Raw genomic sequence first — 21727 nt, 5'->3', positions numbered from 1 at the left:
ATGAGGCATATTCTTTAAAGACAGAAGTAAATTTTCAATCATCTGCTTCAATATACCACATGCGTTAAATATACTGAACAGACTGGGTTTTTTTTTTACACAATAACAAATATATAAAATTACATTATAAAACAATATAATTACAAATTTAGACATTAATAAGGTTCTTAATGCTCCTAAATTTTATTAATGTAAGGAAAGGTAATTAATGACACAGTTTAAATTTTAAATGTTAGTTCCTGTTATGTATTTCTTTATATTATTAAATGCACGTAAATGTCTGCATAACTGTAAAGTTGTACTAGCTTATGATGAAATGGGAGTTTAAATATCTTTTATGTGAAAAAGTGCTCAAGTAAGTGAGTCCACTCTGAAGTGTCTGAATGCACGAGTTCCACTGTAACGCAAATCTAGTTCCATTTATTATGAAGGTTTGACTTCTGCTACAGCAAATAAACGACAAAACCAAGGGTAGAATCAGTAGTTACATTGTCAAAAGGTGAGCGTGCTAATGGTGGTCAAGCAATAACCCTGTCAAAAAGAATTTCTCACTGGTGTGATAATCTGGATTCAACAGATCAGTGCTGAGATGTTAATGTTCAGCTATTCAGCACAGACGACAAAGTGGAAGATGCCACTGGCTCAAGAACATAAAATGCATTTTGTAACAGGTTTGGTTCCTAGTGTCTGACACACAAACAAAATATCTTATTAGCATTTTACAGAAGATGCCATAATGCCATACATAATCTATGATCTATCCCTAGCCTATGCCATCAACCTTGCGATTTTCACTTTAAAACTGTGTTATACTGGGAACACTTAACAAAAGCCAGTTAAAACATTATCTACAATAACATGAACAGAACAGTTATACAATATATTAGTCATTTTGCCTTTGGTTCTGTTAAATGGCAGGTAGATAATTTTCCTATTTACCACAGTATGCACCATAATTATCCATCCATCCATCCTCTTTGCTTATCCGAGGTAGGGTCGCAGGGGCAGCAGCTTGAGTAGAGATGCCCAGACTTCCCTCTCCTCAGCCACTTCTTCCAGCTCTTCCGGGGGAATCCCGAGGTGTTACCAGGCCAGCCGGGAGACATAGTCCCTGCAGTGTGTCCTGGGTCTTCCCCGGGGCCTCCTCCAGGTTGGACGTGGCCGGAAGACTGCGCCAGGGAGGCATCCTGATCAGATGCCCGTGCCACCTCATCTGACTCCTCTTTATGCGGAGGAGCAGCGGCTCTACTCTGAGCCCCTCCCGGATGACTGAGCTTCTCACCCTATCTTTAAGGGAAAGCCCAGACACCCTGCGAAGGAAACTCATTTCAGCCGCTTGTATTCGCGATCTCGATCTTTCGGTCACTACCAATAGCTCATGACCATAGGTGAGGGTAGGAATGTAGATTGACTGGTAAATTGAGAGCTTTGCCTTATGGTTCAGCTCCTTTAACACCACGACAGATCGATGCAGAGCCCGCATCACTGCAGACGCCGCAACAATCCGCCTGTCGACCTCACGCTCCATTCTTCCCTCACTCATGAACAAAACCCCGAGATACTTGAACTCCTCCACTGGGGGCAGGATCTCTCTCCCAACCCTGAGAGGGCACTCCACCTTTTTCCGGCTGAGGACCATGGTCTCGGATTTGGAGGTGCTGATTCCCATCCCAGCCGCTTCACACTCAGCTGCGAACCAATCCAGAGAGACTTGAAGATCATGGCCTGATGAAGCAGGGAGGGATGCTGAGGAGTGTGATCCCTCTGTAGTTGGAAAACACCCTTCGGATCCCCCTTCTTAAAGAGCGGGACCACCTCCCCGGTCTGCCAGTCCAGAGGCACTGTCCCCGATGTCCATGCAATGTTGCAGAGGTGTGTCAACCAAGACAGTCCTACAACATCCAGAGCCTTGAGGAACTCCGGGCGTATCTCATCCACCCCTGGGGCCCTGCCACCAAGGAATTTGTTGACCACCTCGGTGACCTCTGTCCCAGAGATGGGGGAGCCCACCTCCAAGTCCCCAGGCTCTGCTTCCTCATTGGAAGGCATGTTAGTGGGATTGAGGAGGTCTTCGAAGTACTCCCCCCACCAACCCACAATGTCCCGAGTTGAGGTCAGTAGCACACCATCCTCACCATATCAGTGTTGACACTGCACCGCTTCCCCCTCCTGATACGCCGGATGGTGGACCAGAATCTCCTCAAAGCCATCCGAAAGTCGTTCTCCATGGCCTCCCCAAACTCCTCCCACGCCCGAGTTTTTGCCTCAGCAACCACCGAAGCCGCATTCCACTTGGCCTGCCGGTACCTATCAGCTGCCGCCAGAGTCCAACAGGACAAAACAGTCCTGTAGGACTCCTTCTTCAGCTTGACGGCATCCCTCACCGCCAGTGTCCATCAACAGGTTCGGGAATTGCCATCACGACAGGCACCGACCACCTTATGGCCACAGCTCCGGTCAACCACCTCAACAATAGAGGCACAGAACATGGCCCATTCGGACTCAATGTCCCCCACCTCCCTCGGGATGTGGTCAAAGTTCTGCCGGAGGTGGGAGTTGAAGCTACTTCTGACAGGGGACTGTTCCCAGCAGACCCTCACAACACGTTTGGGCCTACCCAGCCTGACCGGCATCCTCCCCCACCATCGAAGCCTACTCACCACCAGGTGGTGATCAGTTGACAGCTCCGCCCCTCTCTTTACCCGAGTGTTCATGACATGTGGCCGCAGGTCCGACGACACAACCATAAAGTCGATCATGGAACTGATGGCTTGGGGTGTTCTGGTGCCAAGTGTACATATAAACAACCCTATGCTTAAACATGGCATTCGTTATGGACAAGCACAGAAGTCCAATAACAAAATACCGCTTGGGTTCAGATCTGGGGGGCCATTCCTCCCAATCACGCTCTTCCAGGTCTCACTGTCATTGCCCACGTGAGCACTGAAGTCTCCCAATAGAACGTTGAGGTGAGCCTGACTATATCTAGCTGGAACCTCTCGACCTCTCGCACTATCTCAGGTTCCTTCCCCTTCTGAGAGGTTGACATTCCATGTCCCAATAGCCAGCTTCTGTAGCCGAGGATCAGACCGCCAAGGTCCCCACCTTCAGCCACCACCCAACTCACAATGCACCCGACCTCCTTGGCCCCTCCCATAGGTGGTGAGCCCATGGGAAGGGGGACCCACGTTGCCTCTTCGGGCTGTGCCCGGCCAAGCCCCATGAGTGCAGGCCCGGCCACCAGGCGCTTGCCATCGAGCCCCACATCCAGACCTGGCTCCAGATGGGGGCCCCGTTGACCCGCGTCCGGGTGAGGGAAAACAGTGTCCAAATTTTTTTATTCTTCATAGGAGGTTTGATGAACCGCTCTTTGTCTCATCCCTATTTACAAATCTAAAATCACATCTATCAAAAAAAAACAGGTTGAAATGTTTTTTTCTAAAACAAAAGTATTTTAAACCTTTTATGTTTTTCAGGCTATTTAATTAAAACTTCACGTTGTAATGTTTTGTTAAAAATAAATTAATATTAAAGTAATTTGTCCTATTAGCCCTTCTACATAAATTTAAAAAAATTCTAAATTCATAACTTACAATAATTTATTCATTAAGTATTTTGCAACAGCTTCATACTTACCTTATCATCAATAATAACCAGGTCCTTGGGCTCAGTACGATCAATTTTCAAAACACGGTATTTGGTCTCTGCATGATTGCATCCAACAAGGAAATACCTCTAAAAACAAATTCATAAGTGTGTTACATCACAACAATCTTACTTCACCTTGTAAAATAAAATACACAAAAAAAGATTGTGTGCTTTAACAATAGTGAACATAGCAAGCTAAGACAAATGTGTCTGTGTTTTACAAGAGAAAATCTTTACCACAAATTCTACTAAAATTACATGTATAATGAGAAACTTACTCTAAATGGGAATAGCACTAAACCTTACTCAGTTAAAAAAGAAAACAACATTTGATTCAGACTGTTTGCATATCATCAAAACAGAGGTACCAACACTGATTGGAAAACATATCTGTTTACTTGTCCTGGAAAGCTCTAGACTATGTGCAGCTTAGCTTAGAAAACAAGTAATCATTGCTTCACCTAATGATTTAAAATGTATTTGAAAAATGTTCTCATTAGTCCAAACTATTCAAGATAAACACTGAGAACCAAGATAAAGCTAAACTTACCTGCAGTGCCATCTAGTGATTTAATCTTTCTCAATAGCATATGAAATAAATGTGTTATTTTACTCAGTTTACAAGTAGTGATACAGTCAAGCAAAATGACACTTTTTATTGGCTAACTAAAAAGATTAAAATATGCAAGCTTTTGAGGCAACTCAGGCCCCCTTCTTCAGGCAAGATGTAATGGCTAACACGGTACAACATCCAAGAAGTGATACATAAAGAGCAATTAAACATGAGGAAAACATGGCAAACAATAAAAGAACTTTGTATATACAAAGTAACAGTTTTACAAATATTTTCATAAAGAGAAGGCAAAAATAGTAAAAAAAACTCTAATCATACTAAGCACAATAGGGTTTAACAGGATGCTGGGTTATACAGCATGCTGTATCTAGTACAAGGCAAGAAAAATTACACTTACACTAGTGTACAGTGGTGTGAAAAACTATTTGCCCCCTTCCTGATTTCTTATTCTTTTGCATGTTTGTCACACAAAATGTTTCTGATCATCAAACACATTTAACCATTAGTCAAATATAACACAAGTAAACACAAAATGCAGTTTTTAAATGATGGTTTTTATTATTTAGGGAGAAAAAAAAATCCAAACCTACATGGCCCTGTGTGAAAAAGTAATTGCCTCCTTGTTAAAAAATAACCTAACTGTGGTGTATCACACCAGGGTTCAATTTCACCCCCAGGCCTGATTACTGCCACACCTGTTTGAATCAAGAAATCACTTAAATAGGAGCTGCATGACACAGAAAAGCACCTCAAAAGCTAGACATCATGCCAAGATCCAAAGAAATTCAGGAACAAATGAGAACAGATGTAATTGAGATCTATCAGTCTGGTAAAGGTTATAAAGCCATTTCTAAAGCTTTGGGACTCCAGCAAACCACAGTGAGAGCCATTATCCACAAATGGCAAAAACATGGAACAGTGGTGAACCTTCCCAGGAGTGGCCGGCCGACCAAAATTACCCCAAGAGCGCAGAGACGACTCATCCGAGAGGTCACAAAAGACCCCAGGACAACGTCTAAAGAACTGCAGGCCTCACTTGCCTCAATTAAGGTCAGTGTTCACGACTCCACCATAAGAAAGAGACTGGGCAAAAACGGCCTGCATGGCAGATTTCCAAGACGCAAACCACTGTTAAGCAAAAAGAACATTAGGGCTTGTCTCAATTTTGCTAAGAAACATCTCAATGATTGCCAAGACTTTTGGGAAAATACCTTGTGGACTGATGAGACAAAAGTTGAACTTTTGGAAGGCAAATGTCCCGCTACATCTGGCGAAAAGGAACACAGCATTTCAGAAAAGAACATCATACCAACAGTAAAATATGGTGGTGGTAGTGGGATGGTCTGGGGTTGTTTTGCTGCTTCAGGACCTGGAAGGCTTGCTGTGACAGATGGAACCATGAATTCTACTGTCTACCAAAAAATCCTGAAGGAGAATGTCTGGCCATCTGTTCGTCAACTCAAGCAGAAGCGATCTTGGGTGCTGCAACAGGACAATGACCCAAAACACACCAGCAAATCCACCTCTGAATGGCAGAAGAAAAGCAAAATGAAGACTTTGGAGTGGCCTAGTCAAAGTCCTGACCTGAATCCAATTGAGAAGCTATGGCATGACCTTAAAAGGCGGTTCATGCTAGAAAACCCTCAAATAAAGCTGAATTACAACAATTCTGCAAAGATGAGTGGGCCAAAATTCCTCCAGAGGGCTGTAAAAGACTCATTGCAAGTTATCACAAACGCTTGATTGCAGTTATTGCTGCTAAGGGTGGCCCAACCACTTATTAGGTTCAGGGGACAATTACTTTTTCACACAGGTCCATGTAGGTTTGGATTTTTTTTTCTCCCTAAATAATAAAAACCATCATTTAAAAACTGCATTTTGTGTTTACTTGTGTTATATTTGACTAATGGTAAAATGTGTTTGATGATCAGAAACATTTTGTGTGACAAACATGCAAAAGAATAAGAAATCAGGAAGGGGGCAAATAGTTTTTCACACCACTGTATATTGCATTTTCAAGAAGAGATCTGAAGCATTTCATGCAGCTCTGGTTTCCATACAACAAAAGTTTATAATAAAAAAGCATAGCTTACCAGCTCTTCCTGCCCAGAATAATCCCAAAATGTTTCAAGAACAAAAAATTATTGTGTTGTTTTATAAATAAAATGACCCAGAAAGTTTTGAATAAAACACAAAGTACCACAGGAAAATGACAAAGCAAGGAAATCTTATTCCCACTGTACTGTTCTAAACAGGCATGAACCTCTGTCTTTATGAGCTACTTCTCTGCCTGGAGATGACACTGTTCAGTGGATGCAGTGAATTCTCCATGATTGACAGGAGCTTGCTTAGCGCCCGTCGCTCTGCCACAGATGTTAAACTGTCCAGCTTCATTCCTACAATAGAGCCTGCCTTCCTAACAAGTTTGTCCAGGTGTGAGGCGTTCTTCATCTTTATGCTGCCTCCTCAGCACACCACCGTGTAGAAGAAGGCACTTGCCACTACCGTCTGGTAGAACATCTGCAGCATCTTATTGCAGATGTTAAAGGACGCTAACCTTCTAAGGAAGTACAGTCGGCTCTGACGTTTCTTACACAGAGCATCAGTATTGGCAGTCCAGTCCAATTTATCATCCAGCTGCACCCTCTGCACACAGTCTCCTCTGGTGATCACGGGCTCCATGAGGGGCCTGGCCCTCCTAAAATCCACTATCAGTTCCTTCGTTTTGCTGGAGTTCAGGTGTAAGTGGTTTGAATCACACCATTTAACAAAGTCTTTGATTAGCTTCCTATACTCCTCCTCCTGCAGCCCACAATAGCAGTGTCATCAGCGAACTTTTGCACGTGGCAGGACTCTGAATCGTATTGGAAGTCTGATGTATATAGGCTGAACAGGACTGGAGAAAGTACAGCCCCTTGCGGCGCTCCTGTGTTGCTGACCACAATGTCAGACCTGCAGTTCCCGAGACGCACATGCTGAGGTCTGTCTTTAAGATAGTCCACGATCCATGCTACAAGGTATGAATCTACTCCCTTCTCTGTCAGCTTGTCCTTAAGGAACAGAGGTTGGATGGTGTTGAAGGCGCTAGAGAAGTCTAGAAACATAATTCTTACAGCACCACTGCCTCTGTCCAAGTGGGTGAGGGATCGGTATAGCATAAATTCATTAATACGATCACTCTGCATGTGTTTGTTTCACCCTCGCATGCTTATGTTAAGTTCATTGTTATTCAAATATATCAGTTACATAGGCAAAAATGGATGATTTGTTCTGGTCACACAAAAACTGAAGCAAAACTTTTTTTTTTTTTTAACATCCATGAAAAATGCCAGTACTTCACGCCTGTGAGTTGCTCACCATGGATCACGCAGTGCATCCATATTGCAGAAGGTGTCATGTCCATGATTAGTGTACATAAGCTAGCCCGACGTCCAGCCATAGAAGGTGCTCTGTCTGTATAGAATCCCACCTTGCTATTCTATGGAATTCCTTTATCCTTCATAAACTTTTTTGAAACAGCAAAAAATATCCTGTGCTGTCTCGTTCTCAGGAAGTTGAAGACAGTAAAAAATATCCTCATAAAATACACTGAGCATATAACTAACAAAACTCAAAACGTGAGCGGTTTTACCATCCTTCTTAAGGTCCATTTGTAAAGCATAGGCTGGGGATGTTTTAACTTACTCATTTAGTCTGCTTTATTCTCACCACATACCTTTTTCACCATGTCAGTTGCAACAGGAAAAATCAATGTCTCAGTAATGCTGTGTGGTTTTCATTGCCTTTGCTATGTGACATCTCACTTCAAATGATGCACGAGATTTCTCACCTGAAGTCACTGCTTTTCTGAATTGCATCCGCTGACTGTTGAGAGTTTTACTTATCTCGGCAGTGACATTCATGTCTCTGGTGACTCTTCCTATGAAGTAAGTAGACGGATTGGGAGAGCACAGGGGTTCATGAGGTCACTAGAAAGAGGTGTGTGGCCCTCCCGATATTAATGCAAAAGGACGTAGGTCCAAGGCTTTAGAGTCCTAGTGCTTCCTGTCTTGCTATATGGATGCGAGATATGGACGCTATCCAGTGACCTAAGACGAAGACTGGAATCACTTGGTACTGTATCACTTCAGAGAATCGTTGGGTACTGCTGGCTTGACTTTGTGTCAAATGAGCGGTTGCTCATGGAGTCTCAAATGAGGCATATTACCTGCATTGTGAGGGAGCGTCAGTTATGGCACTACGGTCATGTGGCGCAATTCCCCAAGGGTGATCCGGCTCACAGGATCCTCATTGTTCAGGACCTGAGTGGCTGGACCAGGCCAAGGGGACACCCACGTAACACCTGGCTGCAGCAGATAGAGAGTAATTTCAGGAAGGTGGGACTGGACCGTATGTCTGACTAGGGGGTTGCCAACCAGGAACCCGAGCTATTTCGCCATGTGGTGGATGCGGCAACGCGCTGTACCAGTGCATACTCCTCAACCTGACCTAAACTGACTGTTGAGCTCATTATGTTCATGCTCATATTCCAAATATGATTCTGGCTTTCCCATGTATTCTGTGCGTGTAGTTTCAAAGTGCCTTTAAATTTTATTTGGCTTCATTCTCTCCATAGACAGCATGTTACCTCACAAGAGACATTTAGGCCTTTCCTCTTTTTTCTCAATAAGGCTAATAAATCCATAGTGAATAAATGATTTATCATATTGTCGTAATTATTTTGAAAACTGCTGTTCATGGTTTGACAAGCCTACATTAGGTATGGACAGAGCACCAGTGTCAAGAACTTTCTCCATTGTTCTTACTTATTTAAAAAGATGGGTAACGCAAAGTAGTTCACATGCAAAAAGATTATATGGCTCTTATAATATTTCAAGCACCCTAGTTTTTAAAGTATATAAGTGAAAATGCAATGATTTGCAAATCTGAATTCTGTGTTTTATTCAAAATTGAACACAGAAAATGTTTCAAATGCTGAAACTGAGACATTTTACTATTTCATGAAAAATATTAGCTAATTTTGAATTTGACGCCTCAACACATCTCAAAAAAGTTGGAACAGGGCAACAAAAGGCTGGAAATGTAAGTGGTACTAAAAAGAAACAGGTTGAGGAATATTTTGCAACTAATTAGGTTAACTGGCAACAAGTTAGTAACATGATTGGGTATAAAAAGAGCATTCTGTTTTTATTTACATTTTACACACTGTCACAACTTTTTTGGAATTGGGGTTAGAGAATATCAGGTCACCCCAAGGTCGGGAATTGCTTGTTGGGCGGTATACCGGTTCATACCGAAAACCGTATTTTATTTTTGTTATGATATGGATTTTTCTTATACCACAACACCGGTTTAAATTGCCTAAACGACATTAGGAACATGGCGCAGCAGGAAACTGTTCAAGGGGGGTCCTTTTTCTCTACTACACCGCTAATCACATACAACAGAGTACATGCATTAGTGGAGGTGTTGCACAGGGGCTCTTTTTCACTGCTATACCGCTAAATAGGCATGCAATGGAGTACATGCGGTAGTATATGTATTGCAGGATGAAAATGGACAGAGAACATTCCAAAACTGAAGCTGTAGCTGACAATAAAGTTGAACATGATGACACAGAAGAACTTTTGTCAAACAAAAGGAGTCACGTCCGTTGCCTAGAGATACTTTGGTTTTAAAAGGTCGGATTTGGACCATTATGTTCAAATGTGTGAATGCTATTTCTATACTACTGGATAATACTGCAAGCCAAGTTGTACTTGCTTTATTTTTTTTCCAATATAGTGTAATGTACCTGGGTACTGTGTAATAGTGTGACGACATGTTGACTTTATTCTCGACATTTCCACTTTAATCTCAACGCTTATGATGAGAATAAAGTTCACATGTTGACTTTATTCTTGACATTTCTACTTTATTCTCGCAATTTATGTCAAGATTAAAGTCAAACATCGTAAACTAAACTTCATCGTAAAATGAATATTTAATTTACTAGATTTTCTCAAACCCCGTCATAAGTTATATAGCACATTAAAATGCTTTGTGTTAAGTTTTCCCTGGGCCATGTTAAATCAGTACATGCTTCTTAAACTGACTTCCTCTTGTACTGAGGAAGCGCCGGCAGCGATCACCGAACAGAATATATTTTCTTAATGATATTCCTGCTCCCCGAACATTTAGAATAAATACTTGATATAAATTTCATGATGAAATGCATTAAAACATGTATTACTCATGTGGGGGCACGGTGGCGTGGAGGTTGCACTGCTGCCTCACAGCAAGGAGGTCTCGGGTATACCCTGCCTTGAATTTGCATGTTGTTTTGGTGGGTTTACTCGGTGTGCTTCAGTTTTCTTTAAAACTGGCGCCCCGTTCAGGATTTGTTCCTGCCTCGCACACGATGCTTGCTAGGATGGGAGCAACCCTAAATGGATGGAATAATTAAACATGTATAATGAAGATTTTTTTAAAGTTCTGAACACTCCGTGGTCTAAGTTTATAACTAGTTTTAATTTCACAAAGACATTTATCGTGTGGTGTGGTTAGATGGAGAAAGAAAAAGGAAGGATAGGAGCTGAGGGTTTGGCACATCAGACAGACAGCACGTATGCAATAAAGAAAGCCCGCTCAGAAGAACATTTATTGAATTCTGTGTTCGTGTCTCCGACCACCAGATCACAAACCCAACATTTATACAATATTTAAGTTAAACCTGTGCGATACCCATTCATACATCCAGTTTTTGGGAGTCTCGTCACACCTGCCATAAAGTTCTCTACACTGAATATACACCTGGGGACCCCTTACTGCAAGAGAGCAGCACTACTGCCACACTACTGTGCATGTTTAATACCTGCTTTAATGCATTTCATCATGAAAATGATATCAAGTATGTATCTTAGCATTCTAAATTTTCAGAAAGCAGGAATATCATGAAGTGAATGGATTCTGTGTGGTGATCGCTGCCGGCGCCTCCTCTTAGTGTGGAGGAAGCCAGTTTAAGAAGCATAGTGATTAACAACTGAGTCAAGGAACACTTAACACCAAGCATTTAATGTGCTACATTAACTTATGACGGGGTTTGAGAAAATCTAGTAAATTAAACATGGATTTTAGGATGAAGTTTAGTTTACGACATTCTACTTTAAGTATAAAATAAACTATGAGAATAAAGTGGAAACGTCGACTTTAATCTCGACATAAGCGTCAAAATTAAAGTGGAAAATGTCGAGAATAAAGTCAACATGTCGACTTTGTTCTCGACATATAGTTTGTTTTTTTCTTCCCTGTGTCCGGATTTTTTTTTCTTCACCATTTCCCTAATATGATTCCGTAGGGATATACCACAAATAGCATTATAAATGCAAGTTGCAGTTTTATTATTTACTAGCAAAATACCCGCGCTTCGCATCGGGGAAGTACTGCATTAAAATTTTTATTAAGAAGAAAATTAAACCTTTTGAAACTGAGGGAAAATATGCCAATAATTATTTGTTAAGGATCTCTTTGTATACCACATTGTGAGTTCGGCCCTCTAGTTGTAATATGAGCAAGCTGTGCGCTGAGCTTACTCTTGAGCATGCAATGTACAGTTGGCCATGCGAACAGTAATCTTGTTTCAAATCTCACAGCTTGGATTGCTGCTGTCATAATTGGTTTGAGTTTCATGGTTTGTTTCAATTACAACAGTATTTGCAGGACTTGTGTTGAAGTGACAATCGGTACCTGTCAAGCGTTGTAAGCAAACAACCAGTTTAATCGATAACTTCACATCCAGCTTTTGAGAGTTTAAACATTCATAAACATCAAAGTGTCCACTACTGAAATCGAAATCTGTGAATCTAAGATGTTTAAGAGGCATTGTCGGTTGTCGAAAGGCGTAAAATATTTGGCCATTTCGGTACACTTGAAAGCGACAACCGAACAATTCAGCGGCAGCCATCAACTCAAATGCAGAACCATAGGTGAAGGGCTGAAGCATTGCACTCTTATAGTGCTCCTGTGTAGTATAATTATCTCCTGTACCGTCATTAGTCCACACCTTGAACCTGTCTCAGTCATTCAATACATAAGACACAATGTTCCTCCGGATATCAACAGTGAGCCTGATATGGCCGTGCAATATGTAACAAAGAGAATGGAAAAGGCAGGTGCCATCTCCAGGCATGGAAACCACTCAGTAAGTGACAGTTCTTTGATCAATGGTGATCACTTCGATAGACATGTTATGGGGGTACGGTTGGAATGATAAAGGAAATGGGTACCTGAACAATGTAAAGCAAGTCTAAAATACATACACAATAACTATAATCGTAATAAACGAACAATAAAACAGCGGAGAAGCCATGGATTAAATAAAAAGGCTGTAGTTATCAGCAGGGAGACGTGAATCCCGTGGCGAAGCAAGGATGGGAATGTAGAGACTGGAGCGACGGACGGCTTTATATAGGCAGGCAGCCAACAACATGGGAGGCGTTGGGATGGGGGACCCAATGCCGCCTCACACGGTGACCGAGCTGCAGGCTATGGACGATATATGTACGTAAGTAGGATTCAGTTAGCGTTGGGAACCCGCGTACCAAATTTCTTGAAGATGGGCCCATAAGTAACAAAGACCCTTGAAAAGTTCAATATGGCGGCCGACAGTGGCATCATACCACCGAAATAAGTACGTACATCGGTTTCGGTTAGCGCAGGGAAGCCGCCTACCAAATTTCGTGAAGATGGGGTCATAAATAAGAAAGTTTAACATGGCAGACGTTGTCGACCGTTATGACCGTTACACGTAGAATTTCGAAATGAAACCTACTTAACTTTTGTAAGTAATCTGTAAGGAATGTGCCTGCCAAATTTCAGCCTTTTACCTACAAGGGAAGTTGGAGAATTAGTGACATTGGAAAGTTCAATATGGCGGCCAACAGTGGCATCATACCACTGAAATAAGTACGTACATCTGTTTTGGTTAGCGCAGGGAAGCCACCTACCAAATTTCGTGAAGATGGGGCCATGAATAAGAAATTTCAACATGGCGGACGCTGTTGACCGTTATGTGTAGAATTTCGAAATGAAACCTGCTTAACTTTTGTAAGTAAGCTGTAAGGAAGCCTGCCAAATTTCAGCCTTCTACCTACACGGGAAGTTAGAGAATTAGTGATGAGTCAGCGAGTCAGTGAGTGAGTGAGTGAGTCAGTCAGTCAATGAGGGCTTTGCCTTTTATTAGAATAGATGTATATAGCTTAGCTTGAAGCAAGGTCCATATTAATGCAATTTGCCTAAATGATGGTTCAGTTGGTAAAGATGTCATCACCAAGTTGTACTTGTTTTATTTTATTTTATTTTTATTTGGTGAATACTGTGTAATACACCTGGGCTTCAAGTCTTGAAGTAATAGTATTATTACTGGAAGTTGCACTATTATTTATTTTATTGTTATTATTTATTAGTTTAAATATTATGAGGTTCAATGATGGTAAAGTTGTTTAAAAAGTCACTTTAACGTGTCAGTTTACATTTTTTTACAAAAAATATATACATTTATTCCTTTTCTAAGACATGATCAGTGCAATACAACTTTTGACAAGCACCTCTGGATATTTTACTGAGTCTAAATGCCTCTTTGGATGGTTTAAAATATATTGTCAAAATTATAGATGAAGTTGTTTGCAAAATGTGTTCAACAAAAAGGTTCTATATTTTTATAAAGATTTTGAAATTGCTGCTTAGTAAACAAAAGGCTAAACAAAAGGCATGTTCACTTAACAGCAAAATAGATCACTTACTCATAAACCTGTTAAGCATGTTAGTCTTGTGTCTTCTTGATAAACTTATGAACATGTGATACATTTCCAGCTTTTTTAAAGATTTGTACTGTGTTTAATATTTCTGTAATGACAATATTTATTTATTAATTACTATTTTTTTCTGTGAATCATACAACAAACATTTTGTTAAGAAAAAAGTACTACATAACTAAAAAGGTAATCCATACTTTATAATTACACCTTAACAATTACAACTGTCTAGCTGTTACACTGAAGAAAGAAAAAAAAACACTCTTATAAATATGGTAAATGTATACTTTAACAGAAAAAAAGATGGAGTGCAATTAATAATCAAAAATTATTAAAACATATAAATGACAATATATGTTTACATTTAAGCAGTGCTTAATTGCCAATATTAATTGAGAAGTGAGAAAATATATCTTTTGTTTTTTTGTTAGAGAATTGGTGAAAACTTTTTTTTTTTTATTAAGCTTTGTTTCAGATAGGTACTTTATAGAAAAAAAAACCATATGATAGCTTTCTTTTATGTCATATGTATTACGAATACATATTTTGTACGTATTTTACTAGCTAAAGTATGTACAGTAATCCCTCCTCGATCGCGGGGGTTGCGTTCCAGAACCCACAGCGATAGATGAAATTCCGCGAAGTAGAAACCATATGTTTGTATGGTTATTTTTATATATTTTAAGCCCTTATAAACTCTCCCACACTGTTAACATTATTAGAGCCCTCTAGACATGAAATAACACCCTTTAGTCAAAAGTTTAAACTGTGCTCCATGACAAGACAGAGATGACAATTCTTTCTCACAATTAAAAGAATGCAAATATATCTTCTCTTCAAATGAATGCATGTCAGGAGCAGAGAATGCCAGAGAGAGAGAGAGAGAGAAGAAAACAATCAAAAAATCAATATATGCTTTTGGGCTTTTAAGTATGCCGAAGCACCGCGATAAAGCGGCATTTTTTAGAGGAGCGTCCTTATCCTCTAGACAAACAGCCCCTCTGCTCACACCCCCTCCGTCAGGTGCAGAGAATGTCAGAGAGAGTGAGAGAGACAGAGAAAAGCAAACAATCAAGCACCGCGCGGGAAGCATATCGTATATGATTGAGGAGTTTTAGTTAATACGTAATACATGCTCTGATTGGGTAGCTTCTAAGCCATCCGCCAATAGCATCCCTTGTATGAAATCAACTGGGCAAACACACTGAGGAAGCATGGACCATAAATTAGAAGACCCATTGTCCGCAGAAATCCGCGAACCAGCGAAATATCTGTGATATATATTTAGATATGCTTACATTTAAAATCCGCGATGAAGTGAATCCTTGAAAGCCGAAGTGCGATATAGCGAGGGATCACTGTATTTTAAAGACATTTACCTGAACAATAAGCTTACCAAATTTAATTTTGTTAATAAAAAATAAACAGTGGGCGCTGCTGCCTCGCAGTTAGGACACCGGGGTTCGCTTCCCGGGTCCTCCCTGCATGGAGTTTGCATGTTCTCCCCGTGTCTGCGTGGGTATCCTCAGGGTGCTCCAGTTTCCTCCCACAGTCCAAAGACATGCAGGTTAGTTGCATTGGCGATCCTAAATTGTCTCTAGTGTGTGTTTGGTGTGCGAGTGTGTGTGTGCCCTGTGGTGGGTTGACGCCCTGCCCGGGATTTGTTTCCTGCCTTGTGCCCTGTGTTGGCTGGGATTGGCTCCAGCAGACCTCCATGACCCTGTAGTTAGGATATATATTCAAGTTTTGACTTTATATATTCGGGAATGACGAATCGACTAAGTTTTCACTTTATATATTCCAGCGCTGACTTTATATACACCGACGCTGACTTTATATATTCAAGTTTTGACTTTATATATTCGGGAATGACTTTATATATTCTGACGCCGACTTTATATATTCAGAAAATCAATGTATTTGCCTGTTTCGCACCCCGTAGTATGTGTGTGTGTGTGTGTGTGTATATATGTACACATGTATGTGTGTGTATATATATATATATATATATATATATATATATATATATATATATATATGCCAGCAACACTCATGACAATGACAAAACAATTACGTTGTCAATCATGTTACGTTATTATTAAAATGTTTCCTTTTCTTTTTACTTCTGCTGCTGCTGCTGGTATTTTGCTATATATATATATTTCTTTGGATTTCTTTTTGAATTTCTTTGGATCTTGGCATGATGTCTAGCTTTTGAGGTGCTTTTGGTCTACTTCTCTGTGTCAGGCAGCTCCTATTTAAGTGATTTCTTGATTGAAACAGGTGTGGCAGTAATCAGGCCTGGGGTGGCTACGGAAATTGAACTCAGGTGTGATACACCACAGTTAGGTTATTTTTAACAAGGGGCAATTACTTTTCACACAGGGCCATGTAGGTTTGGATTTTTGTTCTCCCTAAATAATAAAAACCATCATTTAAAAACTGCATTTTGTGTTTACTTGTGTTATATTTGACTAATGGTTAAATGTGTTTGATGATCAGAAACATTTTGTGTGACAAACATGCAAAAGAATAAGAAATCAGGAAGGGGGCAAATAGTTTTTCACACCACTGTATATAATGTATGAAGCCTGAAGTATCAAACAAATACTTTCACAAAAGGTACAAATCTAACACAACAATTGCGCTTTTATTCAAAAATATAACTGCAGAAACAAAAAGCCGCCTTAACATGCGACACTGACACCCATTTATTATGACTGCCTCCGTGGCGCGATAGAATCAGCTGCCGACTGGGAATCAAAAGGTTGCGAGTTCGATCCTGGGAGAAGAAGGCCTTTGATGGAAAGAATTTTGGGAGAGAAAAATCTCCAATGATGTCCATTCATCCACCCATTTTCTTACCCCACTTATCTAGGGTAGGGTCGCCAGGAAACTGAAACCTACCTGCATATCTTTGGACTGGGTGGAGGAACTGGAGTACCAGGAGAAAACCCAAATAGAGACAGGGAAAACATGCAAACTATACGCATAGACCACTCAGGTCACGAACCCTCGTGTCCTTGTTGTGAGGCAGCAGCACTACCACTACAAAACCACGTAGCCCTTATATAAACTAAAATGGAAAATGTAGCTATTTTAATTGTCTGAATCTATACTAATAAAAGGCAAAGCCCTTACTCACTCACTGACTCATCACTAATTCTCCAACTTCCCGTGTGGGTGGAAGGCTGAAATTTGGCAGGTTCATTCCTTACAGCTTCCTTACAAAAGTTGGGCAGGTTTTATATCGAAATTCTACGCGTAATGGTCATAACTGGAAGCTGTTTTTCTCCATTTACTGTAATGGAGATGAGCTTGAACGTCGTGGGGGCGGAGTTTCGTGTGACATCATCACGCCTCCAACGTAATCACGCAGTACATAGAAAACCAGGAAGACCTCCAAAAAGCGCTGAAGAAAACATGCATTATATAATTGAGAAGGCAGCGAAACAATAAGAAGCGAGCGAGTGACATATACAACCATATTCATGAGTTCTGCTACTTCGGAAACAAAGCACGATGTAAACCTACACTTTAAATTAAGTTCATAGACAGGCTGCCGCTGACGTTTGTAATTTAGTGCCTGCCCATATAAGGCCGTCCGTCAGCGGAAATCCAATAGCAAACTCCCACTAAATATTCACGGGTGAAGGACTGTGTTTATGGAGAGGAAGATGAGATGGTCAGGGTGGTGTTTGACACAAACTCAGCGAAACTGCGAGAGAAAGTTTTAAGTGCCAGGACTAAGGTAACATTAAATACAGCCATGGACATAGCACGAGATGGCACCAGCACAGCTGGGAACCTTCGATGCATGTACACCGAGCGGCTCACGTGAACTGACGCAGTGCACAGATAAAAGCAACAGTTCCAAAGAGCTGAACAAAACCGAATTACACAATTGAAAAGGCAGCAAAAATATGAAGCGCCTGATAAGCATATTCATAAATCCAGCTACTGCGGAAACAAAGCACACGGTGGAAAAAGTCAATGTCCCGCTAAAGGAAGACAGTGTAAAAAAACCCGTGCATGCAGTGTGTCAGGTCTCAGATAAAGAAGAAGACGAGCTGTTTATTGATGCAGTAAGAAACGAATCGATGAATGAAACCTGTCATCTTTACAACGATTGACAAACACGGAATGTAACTTGAACACAACACATCCTACAAATACGAACCTGATTGAAAGAAATAATGATAATCAAATCCTTGATGACAGCAACACTCAGTAACACTCACAAAACAAATACTGTATATTGACAGTCATGTTACGTTATTTTTAAAATGTTCCCTTTTCTTTTCTAGCTTTTTAACACACTACTTCTCGCTGCGATACGCGGGTATATATATATGTATATATATATCCCGATCTACATACTCGAATAATGGATACTTTATTCGCCATCAATGATTGTTTTGGTAAAGCCATACTCAGTGTATTCATTAGATGAGCGGTAAAAAGTAAGAGCGAGGGAGGATGCAGGCTGTAGTGCGTCAACTCTATCTGAATTGCGATCACATTTCAAAAATATATCTTTTCAAGTTCTATTTAGTCCATATTTGTCAAACTCAAGGGCCACGGGCCACATCCGCCCGGCGTGTAATTATATCCGCCCGAGATCATTTTATATACTGTATTATTGTTATTAATGGCCCAGGTATATGAAGCGCTGGTAACACAATAAACTACAGATCCCATAATGCAGCGCTTCAGCTGCCTTGCCAACACTTAGCGTTAATCAAGTCTAGCTTATGATGCTGCAAGTTATTGCGGCTAGCTCACGATGCTGAGAGAAAAGTTGATTCTGAAAATAGAGCCTTTAAAACCGATGGGAGGCTGAGTATATGTTTACTGAACCCGTGTGTCTCATTTGTGGAGCTAATGTGGCTGTAATTACAGAATTTAATCTAAGACGGCACTATGAGACAAAACATCAGGGTAACCTGAATGCAATGCAGAAGATACAGAAAGCAGAAGAATTAAATAAGAATCTGACACTTCAGCGGACGTTTTACCCGTGCACAATCACAAAGTGATTTCAAGTGAAGCTGCTTTTATGGGAGACACAAATGCACCAGTGCAACTTGCCCCACTTTCCCTGTTGCCAAGTAATGTTAAACCAAGTCGTCACTACGGTGTTCCCAAATCGCACTTTGCTGATAAACTGAGCGCACTGAGTTTGCACGGCGCTTTGGTGACTTTGAAGAACAAAAAGTCCGTCTACATGCGGCTCGAACCTTGTGCATGTTTGGTAGCACATATCTGTGTGAGAAGCTCTTCTCAGTGATAAAGACTAACAAAACAGCACACAGGAGTCGCCTCACTGATGAGCACCTGCAATCCATCCTGAGAATCTCCACAACACAGAACCTCACACCAAACAGAAACGAACTTGTGCCAAAAAAGATGCCAGGCGTCCAGCTCTAAAATGACATATGAGCAAAGACAACTGAATGATTTGATTTGTTATTGCTGAAAGGAACACATTTTATTTATATTTCCAGGTTTTGTTATGCAGCATGTTCATATTTGAATTTGTATAATTTTGACAGGATATATTTTTATGGAGAGCAAAATCTTTTGGGATAATTAAAATCTAAGTTTATTTTTATATAAAATTACATAAGAGTAAAGAAATTTGAATGTTTGTTCTTTTAATGTTTACTTTATTTCTAACTTGTATAATTTAGACAGGATATATTTTTATGGAGAGCAAAATATTATAAGTTGTTTAAGGTTTGAGTTGATTTATTCAGGAATAATATTCCTGTCTGTTTTTACCATTCCTACCAAAGATATTTCTGTTGACTAAATAAAAATTCCTTCTATTTAAAATTTAAATAGAACTTGAACAAATACGATAGTTCATAATATCCACGCAGACGTGCACGTAAGTGCGGGAGTTATCCATTTTAACAAGCAGCGTATTGCACTGATACGAAATAGCTGTGTGTGTATATATGTAGATATGTATGTATATGTATATATATGTTTATATATGTGTGTGTGTATGTATATATATATGTATTTGTGTGTATATATGTGTGTGTATGTATGTATGTGTGTATGTATATGTATGTGTATATATGTAGATATATATATGTATGTATATATGTGTATATGTATAGATATGTATATATATATGTTTCTGTGTGTGTGTGTAAATATATATATATGACAACAACATTCATCACTCACAACAGTGACAAAACAATTACATTGACAATCATGTTACATTATTTTCAAAATGTTTCCTTTTCTTTTTCATTGCTTCTTTAACACACTACTTCTCCGCTGCGAAGCGCGGGTATTTTGCTAGTCTTCTATAAATGTCTTATGAAACTATATAAAAATATATATTCCTCCAAGAAAGATATGTTGTTTTAAACTTTCTTGCTGAACTAAACCTTACTAGATAAATGCAACGTATCATGTTTTACGTTGAGGACTAACATGAATCAGGCAAAATTAATCATTTCATTTGTTTACTTTCTAAAACAGATGCCAACTTTAAAATAGGTTCACTAGTCTATCACACACCTGCACTCACAAATACCCTTCATATTTAGAGTAAATAGGGAAAATAATTCAGTTAATGTGCTGATATTTTTAGAAACACTGACCCAGATTATCAACAATCATAAACAGGTGTTTCTTTAATTAAGACACCCTTCTAGGACTACAAAAAAGAAAATTAGATGGACATATGTACCTGGCATAAGCAAGATACTGTGCAATCACCCATCTGAGCTGTGTAAACACAATTTTGTCAATCATTTACTGGAATGCTACACTGATATCAACTACCTTAATTCTTAATTAAGGAAATACAATTCCATCTTTCAAAAACCAGTAAATTTATATTTTAGTCACAGGAAAATATAATTTATTCCAACTGCTTCAGCACAAGACAGGAACCATCCCTAGAAAGGATATAAGAATAGAGAGATAAAACCCATGTAGATGTTGGGAGAATGTGCAACACGCAAGAAAGGTCAACCCATTTTCTTGGAGAACATAAGGTACCAGTGTTAACTACTGTACCACAATGCTGTTCTTTACATTATTATGCTATTTCAATAATGTAAAATTTTCAAACCCATTTCACCTATTTAGTGTAAAGTTCAGTGTAAATCTGCAGTTTCTACAGTGAAAGGAATAATGATCCAAAAATGATGAGCAGTAGGGGTGGGCGATATAGCCTCAAAATTATATCATGCTATTTCAGGGAAATTTGCAATAATGATATTAATGACGATATAGAATAAAAAAAAACTGAACAAAGATTTGATCAGTTATTGCAGCTTGCAGGCAGCAGCATGTATTAGTTCAAACAAAATAAAGTTATTTTTCATTCTTCTTTTCCAATGAGCTACTGTCATTGATGACAGACTACCTAATTCGAAATGTAAGTTTAGTGCCACAAGGTGCCAGCAGCAGCCGCAGCAGCATTATACAGCAATAGTAGTGACACAGCATTGTATACAGTGTGACACAGTGTAAGTCAATATAAGAACAAAAGCAGCCTAGGTATTTTTTCCCTAGAAATCTTAAGTATAACATAACAGAATAACACTTTGGTTTAACAGTAATAATAATTAAAGTAACTTAACCCAGTAACTCTTCAAGAGTGTGCACAATATTGTGACCTAATATAACTGACCTCACATTTTAAGTACAAATGTAAACAAACAGCATCAATCCAAATGAA

General features: G+C 39.8%; 1 protein-coding gene across 5 annotated transcripts in view; it reads right to left on the bottom strand.

The window, feature by feature from the left end:
• fig4a (FIG4 phosphoinositide 5-phosphatase a) overlaps positions 1-21727 on the bottom strand; it is a 340932-nt gene that overhangs the window by 313048 nt on the left and 6157 nt on the right. For all 5 annotated transcript variants that reach the window (XM_039747917.1, XM_039747913.1, XM_039747915.1 and 2 more), the window contains exon 3: positions 3637-3735. In XM_039747917.1, the coding sequence (XP_039603851.1) occupies positions 3637-3735 (99 nt within the window). The remainder of the gene's footprint in view (positions 1-3636; positions 3736-21727) is intronic.

The sequence above is a fragment of the Polypterus senegalus genome, chromosome 3, assembly GCF_016835505.1.
Source record: "Polypterus senegalus isolate Bchr_013 chromosome 3, ASM1683550v1, whole genome shotgun sequence".
Lineage (NCBI taxonomy): Eukaryota > Metazoa > Chordata > Cladistia > Polypteriformes > Polypteridae > Polypterus > Polypterus senegalus.
Note: the sequence above shows the minus strand (reverse complement) of the source record. Positions and strands in the feature narration are given on the sequence as shown.